Below are 25,992 nucleotides of genomic sequence, written 5' to 3'. Positions count from 1 at the left end.
TAATTATCAAAAATATAATTTCTGTTGTTGTAGAACTGTAAAAAAGGAGAAGTCAGGGCGGTTTCCGAGGAATTCTAAACATCGATAACAATGGCCATTTTTCTTCAGACGTACAGCCTCTACCCCTAACTACATAATGTGAACCCCCAGGATAACTCATTTTCGTTGTACGTGCTGTTAACCATTTGTTTACATCACATAATTCAACATGTTCAAACAGGTTGATAACAGTCACGTATGGCCCTACTCATCATTATATATAATATGCATCTGGGTAAAGTTTAACCTTTCAGTCTAAGTAAGATGTCGTACTTGCACCATTACGCGATGCAGTTCGTTCTTGTTTTCTTGGTTGTTTCCGTTGTTGTGCCAGTTGTTGAAGGTATGTCATTTGCTTCCTCCGTTTTATCCTTGAATAACATATTTTTTATCGTCAATTAAAGTTTTTAATGCCGTTTTCATGAGAAAAGAAGGGGATTGTGAAATTGGGGGAGGGGCGCACAGTCCCAGGAAATTGCGTTTCGAATTCTTTTCTCTTTTATCTAATAGGCTAAGTTCTTGACTATCGACTGTACATCGAGTCGAAACATCATAGAAGGGAACATTTTGACAAAGAAAGTTTTATTTTTTCCTCCACAGCTCTCAGTTTCAAAGCCGGTAAAGACAACATCACTACCGTCGCACCAGGGTTGTTTGCTTGCAAGAAAATCTTCTTTCCACTTCCTTTCTACGGCGGACAACAAGTTAAGGTTCTCGCCTCAGTTGGCCATACCGTGAAGAGTCAAACGCCCCGGAATGGTGCTGCAGTCTGGGTTGAAGATGTTAAAGCCAGCGAATTCACAGTTTGCGTTCTTGAGTTTGGGGATGGATCTAACAACTCTGTCCAGGCTGATTGGCTTGCTTTTGAGACCGCTCTTCCTGATTCCCAGATAGGTACAACCTCCTTGAACGCTTGGACAACTGGAACGGAATGCAAGAGGATCGATTTTCAGCAGGTTAGAATTTTTTTCGTGACGGTACTGCTAAAGTGACATGAGCTCATGTAAAGAAATTGCCAGCTTGCGAACCCTGATACCAGATATCTAACATAGCAATGGATCAATAATTTTAGTTGCATTCGTGCAAAACACACCAGAAAAGTATGGTTTGTTTACCCGAGAAATACTTGCGTAACAAAGATATAGAGTAATCGAGTCTTCTGGTCAAAGTTGACAGAATATTGTGTTAGCGGTACCTAAAAACAACATGAGTATCATTTTAAGTCATGTTACAATCTTGATGTTGAAACGTCTATCAGATAAGACAAATTTAAAATGTTAAGTCGTTTCCAAACAAATTGATGTCAACACACCATGATAATGTTGTACAATCGACAAATTGAACCCTTTCCACCTTTCGGAAGAGCACTTTTGATTGTTGTTTTATCAAACACGAATTTCTCTTATGTAAAAGAAAAGCTCATTAGCGGTTTTTAGATCAGAGTGCGGTTTATTAAATTGAACTTTGTTGTCCTTACCGGGCTGTCACGGAGAGTACGGAGATCGCATGTATAAGGATGATTTACTATGTAAGAACTTTCCTTGCCATGTGTTCCATGTTTCATGATATGGGTTTGTCGTGAAGTTTTCATTTTCAGTATTAAGCTGGTCCAAATTCCCTGGTTCCTGGTTTTTCCATTGTCTTACTCGCTCTCTTGCATGGCCCTCGTCTCCGACTCGAGTCTAATGCAGTTTTCTGAATTAAATCTAGTGTCCGTTAATAGTAGAGAAATCCCTTGTCCCCTAGAATTAATTGAATTATGCCCTTTCCTCCCTGAAAATACATGAACATATTCCCTTGTTCCTGAAAACCAATGGATTTCTAAAATCCTTATGTTCCCTTTACCTCCCCATTCCGCCATTTCCCGTCGTTGTCATTTCTTTGTTCCTCCAGTAATAATATCCCCTCCATTGCCCCCGGTTACCACGGTTACCTCTTTATTACCTGTTCCCCTCCCCTAACCCACTCACCCTCCCCCCTTTCTCCTTCCCCTTTCCCCCGCCCCTTCCCCCTCCCCTTCCCACCTCCACCTTCCCCGTTCCCCGTTCCCCATCCCCTTCCAATTCCCCTTGCCCCTTAACCCTTCCCACCTCCACCTTCCCCGTTCCCCGTTCCCCATCCCCTTCCAATTCCCCTTGCCCCTTAACCCTTCCTACTTCCCCCATTACATTTCCCTTCCCTCTTTCCCTTTACCTATTTCTCGTATCCCCACCCGCTTTTCCCTCCCCCCTTCCCCATCCTCTTGCCTGTACCTCGTTTCCCATGCCCTTTTTCTTTCCCTTTCCCCCTCTACCTTCTTTCTCCTCCTCCCCCTCCCTAACACCTTCTCCATTTCACCTTCCACCTTCCCCCTTCCCCCTTCCCTACCTCTTTTCCCCTTCCCCCTTCCCCCTTCTTCCTTCGCCCTTCTCCTTCCCAAATCCCCTATCCCTATTCCTCACATCCCCTTTCCCCTTGCCCCTTGCCCCTTCCCACTGCCCCCTTTACTCTTTCCCTCCTCTTTTCCTCTTCCCCTATTTCTCATATCCCCTTCCCCTTCAATCGTTCCTTTTTCCCCATTCCCCTTCTCCTTTCTCCCCTGCCCTTTTGTCTCGTTACCAACTCATTCGCCGATATCCCGTTATTGTCACTGCTCTGTTCCACCATAATGATATCCCCTCAATTGCCCCGTTTACCTCTTTCTTTTTTTCCTGTTTCACCTCATCAACCTCACTCCCCCCTTTCCCAATCCCCTACTTTTCTATTCCCCCTCACCCTTGCCCCTTCCCACTTTCCCTTTTTCTTTTCCCCTTTCCTCTTCCCCTGTCTCTTTTTCTCATGTTCTCTTCCCCCTTCCCTCTTTACCATTCCCCCTTACCATTCTCTTTCCCTCAAGCCGCTTTCTTCTCCCCCTCCCCCTTCCCCTTTACAGTTCCCCTTTCCTATTCTTATGTCCCATCCCTCTTTCCCTTCCCCTTCCCCCTCCCCCGTTTCCCTTCCCCATTCCTCCTTCCCCATTCCACTTGCCATTTCTTTCTTCCTCTTCCCCTTTGCCCCTACCCTTCCCACTACCCCCATTACACTTTCCCTACCCTCGTTCCCTTTCCCTATTTCTCATGCCCCCACCCGCTTCCCCCTTCCCCTTCCTTTTCCCCGTACCCCGTTTCCTTTCCCCTTCTTCCTTCCCCTTTTCACCTCCATCTTTTCACTCCTCCTCCCCCTCCAAAACCCCTCCCCCTCCTCCTTCCTCTTTCTCCCTTCCCGCTTCCCCTTCTTTCTTCCCTATTCCTTTTTTCCCCTTTCCCCTCTATCTCACATCCCCTTCTTCCTTACCCCTCCTCCCTTCCCCCTTTACCTTTGCCCCTTGCCCATTTCATTTTCCCCATTACACTTTCTCTTCCCTCTTTCCCTTTCCCCATTTCTCATATCCCCCAACCGCTTCCCCCTTCCCACTTCCCCTTCCATCTCCCCGTACCCCATTCCCTCCCCCTTCTTCCTTCCTCTTTCCACCTCCACCTTCTCCCTCCCCCTCCCTAACCCTTCCCCCTCCCCCTTCCTCTTTCCCCCTTGTTTCTTCCCCATTCCCCTTTTCCCCTTTCACCTCTATCTCACATCCTCTTACTTCTTTCCTCTCCTCCCTTTCCCCTTTACCTTTGCCCCTTGCCCATTCCCACTTCCCCATTACACTTTCCCTTCCCTCTTTCCCTTTCCCTATTTCTCATACCCCCCACCCGCTTCCCCCTTCCCCTTCCATTTCCCCTTACCCCGTTTCCCTTCTCCTTCTTCCTTCCTCTTTTCACCTCAACCTTCTCCCTCCTCCTCCCCCTCCCTAACCCCTCTCCCTCCCCCTTCCACTTTCCCCCTTCCCGCTTCCCCCTGCTTTCTTCCCCCTTCCCCTTTGTCCCCTTTCACCTCTATCTCACATCCTCTTCCTTCTTTCCCCTCCTACCTTCCCTCTTTTCCTTTGCCCCTTGCCAATTCCCACTTCCCCATTACACTTTCCCTTCCCTCCTTCCCTTTCCTTATTTCTCATATCCCCTTCCCCCTCCCCCTTTAACCATTCCCCCTTACCATTCTCCTTCCCTCAAGCCGCTTTATTCTCCCCTCCCCATTCCCCTTTACACTTGACCTTTGCTTCCCCTTTCCCATTCTTATGTCCCATTCCGCTTCACACTTCAACCTTCCTCTTCCTCCAATTCCCTACTTTCACAGTTCTTTTCCATTTCCCCTCCCCTTCTCCTTCCCTTCCAACTTATCCCTCCGCCTTGCTCCTTCACACTCCCCCTGTTTCTGTTTCCCTTTCGTCTTCCCCTTCCCCTTTGCCCCTTCCCCCGTTCACCTTCCCTTTTACACTTCCCCTTCTCTCTTCCCCTTTCCTATTTCTCATGTCCCCTTCCCGCTTCACCCTTCCAACTTCTTTCTCTTCCCCAAAATCCCTACTTTCCATTTCCCCTCCCCCCTCCCCTTCTTCTTCCCCCTTCCTTCTTACCCCTCCGCCTTGCTCCTTACCACTTCCCCTATTTCTGTTTCCCTTTCCTCTTCTCCTGTCTCTATTCCTCTTGTCCCCTCCCCTTCCCCTTTCCCCTTCCCATTTCGCTCTTTCTCTTCCCCTTTGCCCCTTACCCCTTCCAACTTCCCCTTTACACTTTCCCTTTCCCTATTTTTCATATCCCCCAACCGATTCCCCTTCCACCTCTTCCTTCCCCTTTCCCCTCCACCTTCTCCCTCCTCCTCCACCTCCCTAACCCGTCCCCCTTCCACCCCCCCTTCCTCTTTCCCCTTCCCCTTTCCTTCTTTCTTCCCCTTTCCTCTTTCCCTATTCCTCACATCTCCTTCCTCCTTTCCCCTTGTCCCTTTCCCCTTCTCCCTTCCCCCTTCACCTTTGCCCCTTGCCCTTTGCAACTGCCCCCTTTACTCTTTTCCTTCCCTTTTCATCTTTCCCTATTCCTTATATACCTTTCCCGTTTCAACCGTTCCTCCTTCGCCTTTCCCTTTCCAGTTTGTCCCCTGCCCTTTTTGTCTCTTTACTTACTCATTCCCTGATGATATCCCGTTGTTGTCATTGCTCTCTTCCACCATAATAATATTCCCTTCATTTCCCCGGTTATTACATTTTTTTATTTTCCCTTTCACTCCATCATCCTCACTCCCCCGTTTCCCAATCCCCTACTTTCCTATTCCCCCTCACCCTTGCCCTTCCTTTTTTCTGTTGTTTTACACTTCCCCTTCTGTCTTCCCCTTTCCTATCCCTCATGTCCCCTTCCCCCTTCCCCCTTCCTGTTCCCCCAATTCCCAACTTTCCTTTTCCCTTTCCCCCTCCCCCTTCTCCTTTCCCTTCCTACTTACCCCTCCGTCTTACCCCTTCACAATTCCCTTATTTCTGTTTCCCTTTCCTCTTCGCCTGTCTCTATTCCACTTCCACCTCCCCCTCCCCCTTCACCCTTCTCCCTTTCCATTCTCCTCCCCCATGCCGCTTTCTTCTCTCCCTTTCAACTTCCCCTTTACACTTTCCCTTCTCTCTTCCCCTTTACTATTCGTCATTCTCCCAATTCTCTACTTTTCCTTTTTCCCTTCCCTTCTCCTTCTTCTTCCTACTTATCCCCCCGCCTTGCCACTTGCACCTTCCCACTTCCTCTTTTCCTGTTTCCCTTCTCTCTTCCACTTTCCTTATTCCTCATACCTCTTCCCCTTCAACCGTTTCTCCTTCTCCCTTTCCCTCCCCTTTCTCCATTGCTTTTAGTCCCTAATTCTACCTGTTCCCCTCCCTTCTTTAACTACCCTTTGTCTTTCCAACTCCCACCCCTCCTTCCTCCTTCTCCTTCCCTCTTTCCTTTCCCCCTTACCGCTTTCCTCTTCTCCCTTCCCTTTTTCTTCCCGTTTTCCCCTTTCCCTTTCCCCTCCACTCTCCCTTCTCACTTTTTCCTCTTCTTTCTTTTCTTTTATCTTTCCCTTCTCTTCTTGCCCATTCTCCCTTACTTTTACTCCCTTTATCTACTACCCTGCTCCCTACATCCAAACATCAATCCCTCCCCCTGCCCCTCTCCCTGAAACTTGTCCCTGCCCCTTCCTTATATTCCTCATCGTCTTCGTTTTCTCTGCCAATTACACCTTCCCATCCCCTTTCCTCTTTCCTGGTTCCTCCTTTTAACTTTTTCTCCAGCTCTTTTCATTGCTCCTTTGCACCACTCCACGTACTCCCCTTGCTCCCGTTTTCACATCCTTTTTACGCTCAACCCGTAATCTTACACCACTTGCCCCCAACGCCCCCTGCCACTTTGGTGTTCCCTTACCTCGTTATTCTGTTTCCCACTCTGCAAGCCCCCCTTTGCAGCCGCAGACCAATTAACCCATTCCCCATCCCCCTACCTCATTTTCTGACATCACTTCTCTTTATTCCATTCCATCTTTTGAGATTATTCTTTGTTTTCCCATTTCCCCTTCGGCCATTCTCTCTTTTACTTATTCCTCTTTCGTCATCTCCTCTTTCCTATTCTCTTTTCCCCCATACTTTCTCTCTTACCCCTTCCCAGTTACCTTATTCAACCGTTTTCCCTCTTCCCCTAAACTAAAGAGCATCGCGCTCGTTTCTCGCGCTTAGCGTTCTGTTAGCTTGACTTTTAGGCAAGTCTTCTCTTCCCCGATCCATGATCCCAACACGTACCTACGATTCCCCGAAATCCAATTGGCTGATTTTCTGGTTCTTGTCCCTATTACGTTCTGTCGCTCATTCACAGATTTTTTTACTCCCTTATGATTATACAACTTTTTTTTATACTATTATTTCAGCGTTTCTCGACTTTACCAAAGATATTTGTGACAGCTTCTCATCAATTTCCCAAGAGACCTCAGGACGCCATGGCCGTGTGGGTCGAGGACTTGCGCGTGGACAATTTCAAAGTTTGCCTTCGAGAAGCCAAGATGTTTGATGGGCCTCATCAGAACATAAAGATAGTAAGAGAATTTCATTTTACTAATTGCTGCTTTAAAAAAACTTACATACAGTAATGTTTCTGCCCATTGTAATATTAACGTTTGTACCTACGAGGCCAGGTGGTAGCGAACTGACGACAAGCCACCACAAACCTTATAAACCTAATCGGTTTAAATAACATGGGGTGTGTTTATTTAATGAGTAATCGTTTCTATTTTATTCTTTTATCTTGAAGAATTGGATGGCGTTTACAAATCTGAGGGTAAACAATTTCACCTTGACTGACAGTCTCGTGTTTTCCAATACAAAGTCGCCATCTTATCAAGATAACTACGCTTTCTGTCAAGTAAGAATTGACTAAATAACACGTACATTTATCTTGTCTATTATGTTATTATGGCATGACACGAAAAAAAGAACAGATTTCTTGCTTGTTTAATTTAAGAAAGAAAATGTTGAAATTGACAGCCAAGTAACCCAGTGGTGGGCGCATAGTGAAAACTTGCATCTGCTACACTGACCAAATGTTATGTTTTACAGTCAATCTACTTTTTCATTTCTTAAAGAAAACCACTGCTGATTTTTAAATACCTTCATTAAAAAAGAGCAATTTATAATGAATATTATTTTTCATATAATATCTTGTTAAGAAATGGTAGGAAAATAGCTTTCAAACTTCTCCGTGCTGTCTCTCAAGTAGCTCTTAGCAGGGTTTGTTTGAAATTATTGTGGTGTCTCACACAATTGAACTTAGCTATATGTGGTGGCATAAAACTCAACAATGTTTGGTCATCTTAATTATCAACTTTGCTTTTGCAAGAGACTCAGCTTGTCGAATAGCAAAAGCCTATATTAATTTATTTCCCCTTACATTGCAGACAATAAACTTCACAGAGCCATTTTATGCTCCTCCTGTCGTGATAGTGACACCAAAGCACAGTGATAACAATAATAATTCTCATCTGTCTGGGTCAAGTTGCAAAGCTGTTACTGCTTGGGTTGAGGTAAGGAATACTTTGGGTAGAATAAATATTTGGTACACATCCAGGGGTCGAGGCAGGAATTCACGACCGCCAAGCAGTTGATGTCTAGCAAAGGGTTCAGATTGCGTATACTACAAAAGCCTCATTATATGTGCGAGGGTTAAGTCAAAATTGTGGTTGAAAAATTATCACTTCAAAGGAATGTTTCTACTATTTTTGTTTTATTCAGCATACATCAACAACAGATGCACGGGTGTGTGTGAAAAATTACAACAGTGACGCCAACAATAAAGATATCATCACAATTGACTACATGATCACTGGAGGTGAGTAAAGAGGTTCTTGCACAAACAAAACTTCTAATGGTGTTGTAAAAATTGTCCTTGAAATCCCAAGCATTGCATTATACCGTTTAAGGGGGCAAAAAAATTACGATATGATGGAGGATTGAATTATGTTAACATATTCCAGACTGTTGTTTAAATAATGGAAAGCGGTTCCAGTTATTGAGGGTAAATTTTAAAATTAATCATTTGTTTCTTGCCAGACTTGGATCCCTGCATCGATGTGACATGTCATTACCACTGTCTGTGTAAAGCGTTTGGACCTCGTGATGGTCGCTGCGTTTCTGTAGAGAGTTGTCCATCCTATCAAGAACCGGTGTGTTCTTCAAACGGCACAACTTACGATAACGAGTGTCTGTTTCAACAGGAAATGTGTCAGCTGCAGCTCAACTACTCCGTACAACACCCTGGTAGCTGTGAAGGTTAGAAACACTTCAAATTGCTTTGCACTGTATTTCGGACGATGATGATTATAATGATGACCATGATGTTGATGATGCCATCAAATGAACCAAAATGAGTTGTCTTGATATTTTTCAGGATTTCCATTCCAGAGAGGGCGACGTCACATGCCACATATTCCTTCACTGGGATATTCTCATTGTGAAGTAATTCACCTAAAACCTTTTGTGTTCTATCCTGACAAGCCACTTGAAGTTCAGATCACTGTCAATCATATTGACACCAGTGACACGTCCTATGTACACGATGCAGCTGTATCGTGGGTCGAGAATGTCGCTTATAATCAATTTACTGCATGTGTCATGGCGGCAGGCTATAATGAACGAAAGTCAAACGCGAATGTGACAGTAGATTGGATTACATACCAAGGGGCGCCAGAAGGTGGTGTTGCCGGAGAAGTACGAATATCACAATGGTGGACTGGAACGACTTGTAAAGCTGTCAATTTTCCATCGGTTAGTAAAGTTGTTTATATATTGGAACTTCATATAACTTAACTTGTACTAAAACCTCAAAATGTATCTTGCCTTGTACAAAAATCTCAAAATGTCGCTTGTTATTCACTTTTTTTCCTGCATTCAACATTGTCAACTTGCTCATAATGTTCGCACCTTCCTTGACTGTTGTAACAGCGACAATAGTAACAATTATAACGACAACGTCAAGCAACGGTAAAATAAACGGTAAGAACGACGAAAACAACGAGTGCAGCAATTGCGACATTAACAGAACGACAGCAACGACAACAACAACAACAACACGACGCAGCGCCACCACCAACATTTCAGGAACAATGAGAGTAAAAGTCGTAGTAACAGAAACAGCGACAGCAACAACAGTAACAAGTTAGCAACGACAGATACAGCAGCAAGAATTACAACTACTATAGAAAAAAATAGGTCACCAAGGGTGACATGAGTCTAATGCCGTATGGCATAGTGATACAGATTGCGCGGTTTTCGTAAGCCGGTTGAAATTGGTTAGAGGTTTGTGTTCGGGAGTTTAATTTAAAATGCTTATAGCAAGCTAGGGGCATCGTGGATGATTATGGATGAAAACGAAACAGTCATTAATGTTATATGCTTCACAAAATTTAAAGTATGAACAGGAGTTGATGTTCCTTCTTCCGTATTGTCCGTAAAAGCAGAAACGATTAAACATTTGGACAAGATTGCGTGACGATTTACAAAAAGCATGTTCATTACAACAAGGGTTGAAGAACTTCACATCGTTTTCTTTCAGATTTTTCACCATTTTGATGATGACTCTTGAAACAGATTTTGCAATAAAAGCACTTGAAATAGTGACTGTTACTCCATTGTACTGTAAGCACTTAGTGACAGATTTTCCTAAAAACGGGTGTAAATGCTCACGTCAATATAATGATGATATTTTGAACGCTGGAAACTAGGCAATTATTATCGAGCTACCATACACAGGAGCGAAGACTGTTTATCATGATGTACAAATTTCGCGAATCATCACTTCCATATCAATGTAACCATTTTATGATTTTTCTAGCTGCAAGAAGAGTCGTAAAAGCATGAAATTCGATTTCAGTGTATGGCAAAGGCCGGGACAGTGTAATACTGCAAAGCGGCCAAACAAACGCATTTTGATTTAGTCGCGTAACTTGATTTACATTTATCCATGTACATCTTTTATTTTTGAAGGTTTTTGTTTGCACTGTAAAGAAAAAATTGGTCAAAATTCGAATGACTTAAATACAAAAACCGAGGTAAAGTTTTCTATTTTTTAAAACAAAATAAATATTTGGTCGCATTGTGTAAATAAACGCGAGTCGCCGTCGAAATATTTTTTCTCAAAGACGTCTTGCTTTTTAAGCAAGACGAAAACACAAGTGCTTAACTGAACTGAAAACGAAGATTTATTTTCACAAAAAGCTTACAAATGTCTTAACTGGAAAATTATTTCGTCCTGTTCAAGTGTTGAATAATCGTGACTTGAGAAAGAACTTTTAATTATGCGTGGGAACACGTGTCGCTGATTGGCTGTTTTTAATTGAAACTAATCGTGCGTGTCCGTACGGAGTCCGTTCTTGCAGCTGATCATTGTTTTCTACATTACAGCGAACGATTATCGATCCCGAACCATTCCCTTGGGATTGCTAACAGCTTTTTTCATATAACAAAGAGTCTAATGCGCATGCGCAAAGCGCACGCAAGCATTAGACTCAAAAACGATAACAAAAGAAAAATTACTACAGCAACATCAACGACGACGATGACCACAACAACAACAACAAAAACAAAGGCAATACAATAACAGCAGCAACACCGACATCAACAATAAAACCAATAACAAGAGAAACAACAGCAACAACAAAAACAGACAAAAACACAGCAACGGCGACGACAACAACAATAGCAACTACAGCGAACACACCAACCATGACGACAATAACAGGAATAACAACAATCAGAGTAAAAATCGAAGCAAGCATTTGTTACCGACTTCGGATAGTTTCAAATGCATGCCTACCTCCTTTGTATTGTCCAGTTTAGTGTAAAATGTTTGGGGTTTTTTTTTTCACGCAGGGAAAGTTTTCAGTGATACCTTCAGTATTTGTAACTGCAGATCATCATGCCGGACTAAAGCGTGACGCTGCCAGTGTGTGGATTGAAGATGTCACGCAATCTTCCTTTAAAGTTTGTTTGAGGGAGTTGCAGAACTACGCAGGATCCCACGAAGATGTTCATGTTGTGAGTGTTACAGATTCCCCTTCTCGAGTCTCAAATAGAATTGAACGATTTTTATAGTTTACTATTTGTCAAAGCATAACACAATCGATAAAGTTTCAAAACGTTGGTCTAGTGGGAATCTAAAGTATTTAATGTTTATAATTAAAAAGGGTTGATTATTTTGTTATTGATTACTTTACCTTTTAAAATGGATACTATTTATCGAAATTCCGTTTTTTACCATAATTTTTCCCTTTTCTAGAAATGGTTGGCGTTTTCCTCTCTCCACAAGCCCCTCTTCTCAGAATATAGCTCAGTCTATTTTGCTAACTCCCAGCATCCTCCTGCAGATCACAACAATGCCTACTGTAAGGTTAGTATCGCTATCTTCTCAATGCAGAGCTTTCATAATATTGTTTTGTCAACAAATCTAAGAATAACATTACACTGACAAGCAATTTACACTACATGAATGTTACTGGATGCTAGTAAAGTCAAAGGCATATAGCAACCTCAATGAGAGTCTTTCATTTTAGGATGTCCGCTTTGCCAAGACTTACAACAGCACTCCGAACGTGTTTGTTTCGGCGAACCATTCATCAAGCGGTGGAAATCAACAACCAGAACACAATGGAATAACTGCTTGGGTGGAGGTAAGCAGTATGAAAAAGAAACGGGCATTATGTAATATTTAAGCCCTTATTTGGGCATTTTGATCTGTCTTGCGACCAAATATTGTTAATACCGAAAACAAGATCATTTCTATTATTCATTACTATTATTTTATATATTCTTCTTAAATATTTTGTAATGTTCGGTTCATCTTACCCTTCGAATGATGATCATCGACACACTCTGGCATACCTTGAAACTCCGGAAATCCTTATTTACTCAATATATTTGGACAATTTTCACTTTTCCCCTCTTTTTTTCAGCACTTTTCAGCACTCAGAAGCATATCATGAGAATTGGATTTTTCCCATAGTACATTAAATTTTAATTAGAAAATCAGGATTAGCATCGTAAAGCTTGACTGTTTATTAACTTCATTTTAGCATACCACTGATTGTGCTGTATTGGGTTTTGTTTTGTAGTACATCAACAAGACCGGTGCTCGAGTTTGTTTGAAGGAATTGTACGAGACCAAATATGATCCTCTGTCTATATCATACACTGTCTTATCAGGTACAAAAAATACTTTCATGTTTAGTATTACCAATATCAAGTTTTTCAACTTTAACTTCAGCAGATATTGAAATTCCACAACTTAACGCCGAGGAACAAGATTCGCTAGAGCACGATTTTACCTAGGAGGAGTTAAAAGAGGTTGTAATTTCTTTCTCGGACAATAAAACACCAGGTGAAGATGGGTTTACTAAAGAATTTTATATGGCCTTTTCTGGAGAGATCTGCTGAACTCTTTCAATGCAGCTTTTGAAAGTGGGTCCCTTTCCATTTCCCAAAGGAGGGGAATAATAACCTTAATACCCAAAACTGACGAAGCCCTTTCTGAACTTTCTAACTGGCGTCCCATATCTCTTCTCAATCTAGATTATAAAATTCTGGCAAAAGCTCTCGCAAAGAGAATAGAGAAGTGTTTACCAAAACTAATTAACTCCGATCAAACCGGTTTTGTCAAGGGAAGGTATATAGGTCAAAACATAAGACTTTTAAGCGATTTAATGGAGCATTTAGATGCGAAAAAGACTGCTGGTCTGCTCCTCTTTATAGACTTTGAAAAAGCTTTTGATAGCCTTGAATGGGATTTTGTTGCTAAAACTTTGAAAGTGTTTAATTTTGGCCCAAATGTTATCAGATGGATTTCAATCCTTTACAATGGTGTACAAAGTGCAATCATAAACGGAGGCTTTTTTAACGAATTATTTCAATATATCAAGAGGGGTCCGCCAAGGCTGCCCTTTGAGTCCGTTTCTCTTTATCCTTGCTGTTGAACTGCTAGCTTTAAAAATACGCCAAGACTCAAACTGCAAAGGTATCTCTCTTCCAGACGAACAGGAGGTTAAGATTTCACAGTTTGCCGACGATACTACTTTAATAACAAAAAATGCTACATCTCTTAAACCATACTTAAATATTTTGGATTGTTTTGGAACTGAAATTAAACAAGAAAAAAACAAAAGCAATGTGGATAGGCTCTATGAAAGACAGCAACCAGAAGATACTTGATTTTAAAGCCACAAAAGAACCTATTAAAATTCTTGGAGTCCACTTATCCTATAACACAAACAAATGTATCGAAGAAAACTTTTATTCAAAGGTGAATAAAATGAAAATGAAATTAAATTTATGGCTCTCAAGAGATCTCACAATTTATGGCAAAGCTTTGCTGGCGAAAGCTTTAGGTGTGTCACAGTTGGTGTATGCAGCATTTATGCTGACTGTTCCAGAAGCGGTCATTAAAACTGTTCAGGAGAATCTTTTCGCTTTTCTGTGGAAAAATAGGAAGGATAAAATAAAAAGACTTGTAATGTACCAACCAGTTGTAGAAGGGGGAATTAACTTCGTCAACTTCAATATGTTAGCTAAATCTTTGCGCCTGGCCTGGATTGGTAGGCTCCTAGGAAATTCTTGTGATAAATGGAAGGCAATACCGAACTACTACTTCCAAAATTATGGTGGCCTTCCGCTTCTCCTCAAATGCAATTATAATGTGGCACTGTTAGATAAGGGTCTGCCCCTCTTCTATCGAGAACTTCTTCAATACTTTCAAGAACTCAAGAACATAACCAACATTTTCCCAAATGGTGAATTTATTATCTGGAACAACAAGTCGATAACTATAGAAAATGCTACTTTATTTTGGAAATCATGGCTTGAACGTGGAGTTGTTTTTGTGCAGGATGTGTTAAATCCTAATGGCAATTTCTTATCTTACGAAGAGTTTAGTAATAAATTCAACATTACAACAAATTACATGTATTATTTCCAGCTTATTGCAGCCATCTCATCTCATCTTAAAAGGAAAGCTGCACAAACATTAATACCTTCACGCGATCTCTCATCAAACTCCGCTTTCATCTCCTCAACTGAAACCTCGATTAACCTAGCTGTAGCACGCTGCAAAAATTATTACCAACTAGTAACCAATCACAGTTTTATTATTCCAAGTGGTGTACAAAAGTGGCAGGAAAGATTTCCTGAAAATTTTACTAACTGGAGTGAAAAGTTTCAAGCAATATACCGATCAACTAAAGATAACAAACTGCGTCAATTCGGTTTTCGTTTCTTGCATAGAATAACTGTTACGAAGAAAGAACTCAAACGTTACCATCTAGCCAACGATGACAAATGTCTTTTTTGTTCTAGCTCGGACTCAATTGAACATACCTTTATTGACTGTAATGATTCTGCAATCTTTTATTCACAAATTTTATCTTGATTTAATCATTGTCAAGATACCGCGATCATTTTATCCAATAAACAAATTGCTCTTCATAACATATCGCATCTGTCTGAAGGGCTTTCCAGTCCCATAAAGCGCAGATTAGACTTCCTCATCATCTTGGCCAAACAATATATCTATGCTTCTAAATGACTTGAGAAAAAACTCTCTGTCAATGAATTCGTGAGCAAAGTCACTGTTCAATGGAAATTAGAAAACTAGGAAAATTAGGAAATTAGAAAACTGCTCTCATTTTCAAACAATGACTGAATAACTTTCTCCGGGTATCTTATTGCACAATTAATAAAAAATAGATAACTTTGCTCGCACAAAAAAAAAAAAAAATTAAGAATAATAACAAAGTTGTAATATGTTCAAATATTAATCTAATGCATAGCCCTCATATTACTGTATTTCCTGCGTATATTTCTCTTTATTTGTCTTTGTATTACTTTGTATATATTACATGACAAGTGTAAAATAAGTATAAGTTATTTATCTTAAGTTTTGTATGCAATTGGTCTGTAAGTAGCTGTATTGTTTACTTTTTTGTGATGTATTTTTTTTGGTGTGTGTGTGTTGCAATAATAATAATAATAAAAAAAAAAACAAAAAAAAAAACTTTAACTTCAGCGATTTAAACGTATAAAAATTTCCAAACTAAAGTTTTTCAACTCAGACGATTTCAAAGTCTAAACTATTACAAATAAGATTTTAGAACCCATTTCTCAACGTTGGTTGTTTACATTTCATTTAATGAAACACGGAACCAACTTGCTAAGACATGGGGACAAAATAATGAAAGAGGCTCAACTGGAATACAAAAAAAGGATGCCCTCTGAAAGTATAATAAGTGATGTTCCTTTACTTGTCTCGATTCCTTTACACCTACAGATATATGCCGACCTGGTTGGAACTTCTTTGGCGGTTATTGCTATTTCAAAAGCCCCGCATGCGCCTCATGGCTAACCGCTGAATCAAACTGCTCTGCAATGAACTCCGATCTGGTGACTGTACATAACCAGCAAGAAAATGTGTACATACAGCATCAGCACAATGGGGATAGAACATGGATTGGGCTGAACGATCGTAGTGTGGAGGGCTCGTTTGTGTGGACTAACAAGGAAATTAGCAGATTCAGGTTCTGGGCGCAAAAGCAGCCAAATGACTGGAACAATGAAGACTGTGTGCACACTCTCGGGGCCAGCCATGGATACACATGGAACGACGTTCCTTGTAGAACCTGCCTTAACTTTACTTGTTTTACAGGTGATAAACTTCTTGTTTATTGATTGTTCATTAATTCATTAAGGGACAGATTAAACGTTGACTACGTAAAATACAAATAAAACTCGAAAAGAGTTGAGTTTTAATTGATTGATTGATTCATTGATTGATTGACTGAGTGATTGATTCATGGATCAGAAGAATAATTGAATGTGTGACTTATCGAATGTGGTTAATTGAATGATTGATTTACTTAGAGATTGATTAATAATTATTGATTGATTGACCGATTGATTGAGGTTTCTATTGATATTTTCGACAAAGTTGGTACATATTATTATAATTATTATTATTCTTATTATTTAATTTTTCATCTTCATATCAATTGAATCACTCATTGTTGCATTTGACTGTTACAGACTTGGATGAATGTAAAACTCTCAGCGATAACTGTGACGTCAATGCAGATTGTCTGAATACCGTGGGCTCATACACCTGTACATGTCGCGCTGGGTACTCAGGAGATGGAGAAAATTGCAGAGGTAGGAAAGAGAAGATTAAGGAAAAAAAAAAAAACAGAATATGAATTAAAGACAAAAAGTGGATGGATGAAACAAACCCAAACAAAAAACAAACAAACGACAAACATCAAACAGACAGACAGACAGACAATAGTTGTGATGTTAATACTAGGCTAGAGGGTAAAAATATGTAAAGATCATACTCTCTTCTTAAACTTTTTTTTTCTTTTCGCTGCGCCTATTTGCGGAGAGTTTCTTATCATTGGCGTATTGAATTACGCTACTTACAAGAAAAATGTGCCTTTTCAATAAAATGATTAATAAATATATTTTAGTATATATTTACTGAATGATCTTCTACAGTTATCGGGTTATAGACTATTGGAGATTTTGTTGAACTAACAAAAAGCATTTTTCCTTTATAACCTTGTTTCAGATATAGACGAGTGCTCCTCCAACTCTCATAGCTGTGACGTCAATGCTGTTTGTAGCAATACACATGGATCGTACACTTGTGCATGTAAAGTTGGATTTTTAGGGGATGGCAAAAGTTGCAATGGTAAGTTTTTGTCCAATTCTTGCCTAGCTCAATGTAACGGAAATAAACAACACAATAGAGTTTATCGCAAATTATGTAATTTGCGCGGAAAACTAATACAGTCGAAGCTCTCGTAAGCGGACACCCTCGGGAAGCGAAAAAAGTGTCCGCAAGTGGAGCTGGCCGCTTACGAGAATGGTTTCTCGTAAGCGGGCTCTAGAGATGTAGGGGATAGATGGCAGCTTACGGGAGCTTTCCCAGCTAACATAATGCTAAATGCATGTAAGTGGTGTTTTAAAATGTAACCGGACGTGGATGACAACAAAACAAACACTGAAAAATGGTACTGTAATTACTATAAAACCGTTGTGACGAACGGCGATGTGAAGTTAATTGATAATAAACAAGATACAGAGGTTGCTTATTGAATTTTCGTTGGGGTGTCCGCTTACGAGAGCTTAAAAACGAAGAAAAAGTCTAAGTCGTAATCTCTGAAAGTGTCCGCGGCCGCTTACAGGAATGTCCGCTTACGAGAATGTAAAAATACAGAGTTTGTATGGGAGTAAAAACGGGGTTTTAAACAAGGCGGTCGTAAGTAGAACTGTCCGCTTATGAGAGTGTCCGTTAAGAGAACTTCGACTGTACTTTAATGTTCGTTCAACTATAAAATAATCGTTTTTCTTTTGAAAATGATAAAACAAAAAACGCATATTAGATTTATCTACAGGAAGATGGTCGATAGTTCCTGCAGCGTGAATGGCTAGAAAAATGATCAGCGCTTTGATAGTTTTCTTTTTAGCAATTTTGAAGATGCATGAAGCTGAGTAAAATCAATGTGTATGTTCGCCTACGGTAAATATTCTAAAGGCACGCATACCTTTTGGAGAATTGATCGATATTCGCTCTTTTCAACTTTGTTTTAGATACAGACGAGTGCTCCTCCAACTCTCATAGCTGTGACGTCAATGCTGTCTGTAGCAATAACAATGGATCTTACACTTGCACATGTAAAGCCGGATATGCAGGCAATGGCAAAAGTTGCACTGGTGAGTTCGTTTAACAGAATCTGCAATAAAACCGCGCGAGGAAATTTCTCGCGAAAATATTCGCAAAAACCTATAGTCTGTTTCTCCTGTTAAACATTAACTGAAGCAAACACATTTTCCCCTACCTGCCAAGTTAGGTTTAAATGCCCGATTCCTTCTATGGCGCGCGCCTGCAGGGAATCCTAGTAGCTGTATTCATCAAACTGTGCGCGAGGCTTAGCAACGATGAATACAACTATCATATCATGATTCCCTGCAGGCATGTGCCATAGAGGGAATCGGGCATTGTCTCCTCAGTGCTGTCATTAGAGATCCGAAACTGTTTAAGAAAGAAATTTATTCATACTGCAACCAAATTTACTTTTGATCGGCTGAAACCAATCATAACGAGGCAAAAACAGTACTTTTTTAAAATTAAGTTCAGTCAAACAGGAAATCGATCGACAACATTTGAACTTCGCGATTCCACTACCTTTTACTCAAGTTTCCCACCCCATTCTTAGTGGTTTCCGGCTCCTTGTGCCATTTCTATCGCAAAACATTACGAGTGTTGCGAAACCTATCTCAATTTCTCCCGGTTCGCGCCACCTTGGGAATCCCGCTTCTCGCCCTATCTTCTCCCGCCACCCATACTCCTCTCTCCCCTATTCTTTAGGGCTGTCGCCCCTGTCTCCTTTTACTAAGGAACGCAGCTGACGCGTATAGCTTGCTTCTTCACAGATATCAATGAGTGTGCCAGCGGTGTTCACAACTGTCACAGTTCAGCTTCGTGTACAAATACTGTAGGGTCCTACAGATGTTCGTGTAACCAGCCTTACACAGGAGATGGAAAATCTTGTAGTCTTGCAGCAGGTGCGTAATATTAGTGGTAGTCTAGTGTTTCTTTAATCTAAGTGGTTCTGTAAGCGACAACATGGCGAGATACTGAAGTCAGCAGTACTAGTAACATTTTCGAAATTACATAGGGGCATCATCATATGGTCAGTGAGCAGATATTCTTTGATCTGAATAGTGAACAGGAAACAAACAGATTCATTGATAATTAATAAAACAAATAATTGTGGAATCTCGACGGTACTGAACTCAGAAATAATTAGTCCAGTCCCTGAAATTTCTCTTTTCCGCGCGCCTTTTATAGGGGCTGAACCCACGCGCGCGAAGAAAGAGTCCAGGATAACTTGCATGCGCATGCGCAAGTTTTCTCTGGGTTCAACCCCTATAAAGGGCGCGTGGAAGAGAGAGTTCAGGGACTGGACTAAGAAAAAGTTTGATTATTTTAAATAATATTGAGAGAAAGGAGGATTTCAGTTTAACATCAAAGTCGCCGGAAGTGCTTAAACAATAATTTACGTGAGAAAAGTAGGGAGGTCTGTATCATACAAAGTCAGCTCTACTGTTGTCTCGCTTATACCAAGAGACCCGACCACTAAGCACATATGCAACCGTAAAATGGACTGTTAATGTCATGTTCTGACAGTCATGTTCTGACTGTTGATCAGAACATGAAAATATGCGCTATATAAATTAGCAAATTATTATTATTATTATTATTATGTTACGGACACTATTAATAAATTACTTCAGGACGCAGCAACGATGAGGTAATGTTTTTCGCTTCTTCTTAGCTGGTGCAAACATACTTTTGGCTGCGTATAGCAGTCTTCATTTACAAGTGCTTCTTGATTAACGGGAAAAATAACCAAGGTTTTCCGCTCAAGCGATACGCCTGTTACTGGAGTTGTATTTAAAATACCACGTGTCAGCGTTTGTTATGGTGAAGAACAAAGTTTTATTTTCGGAGGACGGTCCCTTTGTTCAACAAACACTTTTGGCCACTCTACCGCATTATCATTAAAAGTAACGTCTTGTAGGTTAAAAAAAACTTTGAAAAAAAATTGCACCGTTATCTTCCGCAGGTCTTCTTGTTGTTTTTGATCAAATGAGAGGAAGAAGCAGAAAAGTTAACTCAAAAGATATTCCAATTAGAAAAAAAAACCCCGCAAGTAATCAGAAAGAGAAAAATAGAAAGAAAAATTACAGTAATGGAAAAGGAAACAAAAACAGCAAATTTAACTCATACCATTCACTAAATTTCTCTCTTTAGCTACATTTCATAGTTGTATATGATCTGCATATTCAACTGTACATGTGATCCACAAGCTAACATTTGATGTCATTGAGTTAACGGCGAACTGATCGGCAAATTGTAGATTTTGTTGGTCATAATGTGCAGATTATATTTCGCACGATTTTCCAGGATAATTGTTGAATACTATTCGATGTTGTACCGATCAGTTGCGTAAATTTCTCTCAGTTTTTTTAAAGCGGGAAAAAAAGCCTTCGGAAATGTTCTTGGAAGCAACTGCAGAATACAGAGCCACTTTTCTCCACCTCATTTATATGTGTCCGAACGCTTTGTAAACGGGGAATTTCACAATAGGTGATATTTTATTTAACCCTATTCAGAACGGGGGAGGGGGCGGATTCCGCCCCCCACCCTCCGTAACTTCCAGAATATTTAAGTAATCACAATGAAATTTACAGGATATATAGTATGTCCAAAAATCTAATTTTTCATATACGTCACGTGAGATGATGACGTCACATCACGTGACAATTACATCAAAATGTCAAAACAGCCGCCATCTTGGATCCACCATTTTGGATTTCGAAATTTTTCCAAAAGTTCAGAAAACCGACCAAAATTAATGCAAAGTACTCAATGTCAATAAAACTGTGCTTAAAATCCGTAAAAGGTGAAAATAATTGCATTAAAGTGATTTTTCTTGACTAGAAACACGAAAATTACAAATTTGGGAAAACATGCCTGTCAAAATGCCGTTGCCATGGTGACGTCAAGTTCCTGACACAGCAACCTATCCTACCAAGTTATTTCAGATAAATTTTAGATAAAGTCACAAAGTTTGGCAGCGTTTGGTTGAATATTGAAAAAGTTATTAGCGTTCAAAGTCAGCGCGGGCACTAATTCCGCCCCCCCCCCCCGGTCTGGATAGGGTTAAGGGCCCATTACATTATCTTTTGGAGCCGTTGCCAGGAAAAATTCAATTGGCTGTGCTTGATATATCTTTGCTTTTATTTGACCAAATTTAGACAGTGGTTTTTAAGTGCACGTGCAAGCCAGTTGATGACGTCATCGGGGCACGTCTAATGTCACGTGACCCAGAACAAAAAACTGAGTTTTACGCAAGAAACTTACGGTCTTATACATAGTTTGTAGTATTATGTCAATCCGTACTTTGATCTTAAAAAAATGTAAGCATGCGTTTTCCGTTAGCACAAAAACGTGAAAAATAAGGACAGAAAATGTGTTCTGTTGACCACGTTTCTGAACACAACTTTAATGTTGTTATGATTTTCCGAAAGCGCATGCTTACATTTCAAGAAAAATGTATTTTCTTTCGATTTACTGCAAAGGTACGCTTTTTTCGTTCCGAAAAAAGTACGCATTTTCGTCCGTACCGGAAGTAAAATTTTACGGTGACTGATTGGTTGAAATCATCGTAATTGACATCGCCGCAGTAAGTTGGCTTTCCTCCCCGCACACATACGCTTCACAAACTATAATTTTTCGATACAGCAAACTTTACTTCTTGCTTGTATTCGGACGGCTTTAACAACGTTTACTGTCGCGCAACTAACATCTACAGGCTATGACAAATGAAAACAGAGTAGGTTGTAAGTATTAAAAACAGATTAGTGTGAGTTTTTTCATTTTCGGCTTGTAATTTGCAAATAGACCCATCCAAGGTTTTTGACGCCATCTCGTTTGGGGGGCAAACACGGCAAAATTTACAGTAAATGTATGGGGAAAATCGGGAGTTTGACGCTCGATAATTCGAGGACCCTTGACATTCTGAAACTTTTGTGAATTGCAAACTAAAGATACTAGCTAAAAGAGTTAACCAATTAAATTTGAAGGGGGTCGGTTTACTTAGAAGCGAGAAATCGTACTTTAAGTTTTTCATACAAATGCTTCTAAATTATCCCGCGAACGGCGGTTCCATTTTACAAACAAATATATGAAAAGGAAAATCTTAATTTGCGGCTTTCTTAGTGAGAGTAAAATTCTCAAATTTGATCGGTTAACTCTTTCAGCTAGTATTTTAAGTTTGTAATTCATAGAAATTGCAGAATGTCAACGGTCCTCGAATTACCGAGCGTCAAACTCCCGATTTTTCCCATAGATTTACTGTAAATTTTTACTGTAAATTTACGCAGATAAATTGAGTTCATTGCAACATTTATTCGGTAACTGCGTAAAAATTATCTTACCTTCGTATTGCGGACGAAATGAATCGCCTTTTTTCTATGAGCTTGGTTTAGTTCTAGTGACAATGCTTTAATGTTTTGCTCGTGGCTTTCACAGATTTCTTCAGTGGGCTGAAGGGGAAACCGATGAAAAACACGGTAGCGCCGCACATTCGCATGTTTTCTATTAACGCATCGCCAATATTTCGGCAGTTTCGGATACTTGCTTCGGGCTTCGTAGATGTTTTGCAGTCATTTAGGATGGCAAACGTTTTTTTTATTCACATTTACCCAGTTCGCTTTTACTGCAGAACAAATTTCCGTGATTGAAAAATGATTCTAACCTAAAATGAACTAAACTTACGTAAAATTTAGCCGCTAAGTTAAATCACGAATGCGAGAAAACCGGAAATAAAATTGCACTTGCGTGGCAACCAGGTAACTTGGCAACGAGATACTGTAATGGGCCCTTAATGACATAAAAAAGTGGCCTGGTATTCCGGCTGCAGTTTAGCAGATTCTTGTTGCCAACGCGCGGCGGTTGTTGCGAAATCAAGGAACCTAAAAGTGCTAAAAAGTAACGCGAAATCACCAAATTCTCCTTTTCTTTGCAGAAAACGTGGACTTCGACAGCGAATTTTTCGAAATTGAACCATGCGTTTAGATAGACAGACAGACAGACGGAGGGAGGGAGGGTCAGATGGACTGACGGACGAATAGATAGATAGATGTGACCTCTTTAGAAAAAACGCATCTAGCCTTTAGTATTTTCAAAAAAAAAAATCAAAAACAAAAACAAAACAAAAAATAATAATAATAATAATCATAATAATAATAATAATACACTTTCTTTTTAATCGACGCTGTCCTCGACATCGGCTCGCTATCAAATTTCGCAGGATAAGGTAGCCTGCTACCGCACCGTCGAAAAATCGCTGACTAAGATGTGAGTTCATTGCTGTGCAAGTTATGCGGGCATAGTTATTAGATCCCAGACCTCCTTTCCTCCTCCCATTGTTATTTTTTTTTATTTTTTCTTACTCGCTTGTTTTTCTGCACTCCATTAACTTACTTTAACTCATCGTTCCTCAGAATGCCAAAACTACCAAACCCTCAGCAATGCCGACAGAAAGGTTACCTATGGCAATCAATACATCTGTGACAGTGGACTTGCTACTGCTTGGTATCGTTTTCAAGGTCCCGCGGGCACAAGAATGCCTACTTCATGTCCACCCACACACAGGTGTAACACTCACGCACCCGGCTGGTTAAATGGTGGACATCCTACAGTTGCTGACGGCATAGTCACCAGGCAGGTCTGCTTTCACTGGAGTTCAGACTGTTGTTACGATTCCAGCAGCGGGTGGTCTAAATACATTCAAGTGAGAAACTGCGGCTCTTTCTATGTTTACTACCTCAGTGGTACACCTAGTTGTACTCTCCGTTACTGCAGCACTGACTAAAACAAACCTATAGTAATAACGTATACAGTAAATCACAAATGTGGCCTAAAATATTACTTCTCGTGTCCCTTCTCGTAAAAAGGTTTTACTGTTGCTGTGATTTGAATAAGACAGCAAGACGGCCAGTGCCGTTGTTTCCAGTCTTCGGACACTTTCGTTTCGCATTTAACCGCCAATGATGAAAGAAAATGGACTCAAAACATGTCAAAGTCAAACCGTTAGCCGGAATTCCTGTTATGTCTACTCGGGAGATCAACAAAAAAGCTTGAGAAACAAACGGAAGAAAAAAAAGCCAAGACTAAGAAATCATTTTCTAAAACCTTTCACATGTAAACGTCCAACTACCTCGGGAGTCATTTAAGCTATCCACTTGACACTTGATAGTATCACTTTCCCTATAATGATTTTTAACAAAATTGCATATTACAACTTTATGCTTATTACTTTAAGAACTATTTTAAATACTTACCCTGGCTTACTCTTGAAATGGTCATTTGAGGTTTACTGATAATACATACGGTTTTGCAACAGGAACACGACTTTGAATTATGGACTGGTGATATAAACAGCTCAGGAATAGTTACTTGAGTCTCTAAGTAGAAAATAAGAAATAAACAGAAGATAGTTAAAAATGAAATTCGCATAAGGCTTAAGATACTTCTTCAAACTCGAGGCATAATGTTTCTTCTTCATGCTTTTTGCATGTTTTATGCCGCGCGAAGATCACCATTTAAGTCTAGGGGTAAGATATAAAAAACGAGATTTTATAGTTTATAAGGTCAAACTATATTAGAGACAATTTTGAGGATATCTAGGCTTACAGGTAGTATGCTATACCCATAACAAATTACGTTTTAAAATAAAATAGCATTTTTTTGCGTCGTTTTATAAGCTGTTAAAGGAACGGTGTCACCATGATTAAGTGCTACTTAAAAATGCAATGAAGGTGTTGGATTTAATTGGAAATCCACTAATAGTCATAACAATTGTCAAAAGGTGGTTTGGCTACGGACGAATAGGGCAGAAGTGGCCTAAGACTCTGAGAAAAGTCTGCCGACGTTTTCAACTTTAATAGTGTTACTTGAGAGAAAATCACCTATAAACCATTGATTACATTTATTCACACCTTTTAGAATGAATTTGTCTTTCATTGTCGTTCAAAGGTGATTTTGTTGATCACTGAGAGCATCATAATTCTATCAGAGTTTACACAAAAACGTATAGGAATTCTCGTGATACTGCTCTTTTATTGTTATGGCCTTTAACTTGCTATGGTAGGAAAATATATAGAATAAAATTTTGTTAGATCTCGGGACTCAGAGTGTTGTAAGGCTTATGGTTTTATTAATAAGATATGGGCAGTAAAATAAAACAGAGGTATTTGCTTACTATATCGTACTGGAGTCTTGGTCTCATTTTCCATTCTGTTTGATTAATAATTGTAAAATTTAAGTTAGAAAGCATAACTTTCAACATGAATTGATTAAAATTATTTATAAAGCGACAAACTAAATGTCGAGAAACAAGTGTATAAAATATGTCAGCATATCATTTCAGTCACAACACCTCACACGCTAATGACGTCACTTGTCAAATGAAGAATAAAAATACAGATCAGGTAGTCCCCCTAAGGCTTATGGTTTTATTAATAAGATATGGGCAGTAAAATAAAACAGAGGTATTTGCTTACTATATCGTACTGGAGTCTTGGTCTCATTTTTCATTCTGTTTGATTAATAATTGTAAAATTTAAGTTAGAAAGCATAACTTTCAACATGAATTGAGTAAAATTATTTATAAAGCGACAAACTAAATGTCGAGAAACAAGTGTATAAAATATGTCAGCATATCATTGCAGTCACAACACCTCACACGCTAATGACGTCACTTGTCAAATGAAGAATAAAAATACAGATCAGGTAGTCCCCCACCCCGTCACTATATCCACAGGGAACCTGTATATATAAGAACAATTATTTTCAGCAGACTTACATGTGTACATAGCGTCACCTAAAATGAGATAATCAATATATAATACATATATAAAAGGTAGATATATTGGAGAATGTATAAGAGCTATTTCCG

General features: G+C 39.9%; 1 protein-coding gene and 1 pseudogene across 2 annotated transcripts in view; one reads left to right on the top strand and one right to left on the bottom strand.

Annotated features, from left to right (window-relative positions):
* LOC144665203 (uncharacterized) overlaps positions 1-25,992 on the bottom strand; it is a 277,333-nt pseudogene that overhangs the window by 105,175 nt on the left and 146,166 nt on the right. The window lies entirely within an intron of this gene.
* LOC144665198 (uncharacterized) lies at positions 287-25,214 on the top strand. The gene is made up of 18 exons (XM_078526386.1): positions 287-382; positions 640-995; positions 6,805-6,969; positions 7,185-7,295; positions 7,828-7,953; positions 8,162-8,258; positions 8,480-8,698; positions 8,817-9,193; positions 11,297-11,461; positions 11,703-11,813; positions 11,977-12,093; positions 12,535-12,625; positions 15,738-16,112; positions 16,490-16,612; positions 17,028-17,150; positions 18,053-18,175; positions 18,896-19,027; positions 23,537-25,214. The coding sequence occupies exons 1-18, from the start codon at positions 304-306 to the stop codon at positions 23,905-23,907; spliced, it is 3,261 nt and encodes a 1,086-aa protein (XP_078382512.1). The 5' UTR covers positions 287-303; the 3' UTR covers positions 23,908-25,214.

This window comes from Oculina patagonica, chromosome 9 (genome assembly GCF_052425735.1).
Source record: "Oculina patagonica isolate OP01 chromosome 9, crgOcupat, whole genome shotgun sequence".
NCBI classification, from domain to species: Eukaryota; Metazoa; Cnidaria; class Anthozoa; order Scleractinia; family Oculinidae; genus Oculina; species Oculina patagonica.
The sequence above is the reverse complement of the archived record's forward strand: the minus strand, read 5'-3'. Positions and strand labels throughout refer to the sequence as shown.

Coding starts and splice junctions, on each gene's coding strand:
- LOC144665198 (XM_078526386.1), top strand. CDS start 304: ATGTCGTACTTGCACCATTACGCGATGCAGTTCGTTCTTGTTTTCTTG. Junction 8,259..8,479: donor TGACTACATGATCACTGGAG/GTGAGTAAAGAG, acceptor GTTTCTTGCCAG/ACTTGGATCCCTGCATCGAT. Junction 16,613..17,027: donor AGATGGAGAAAATTGCAGAG/GTAGGAAAGAGA, acceptor ACCTTGTTTCAG/ATATAGACGAGTGCTCCTCC.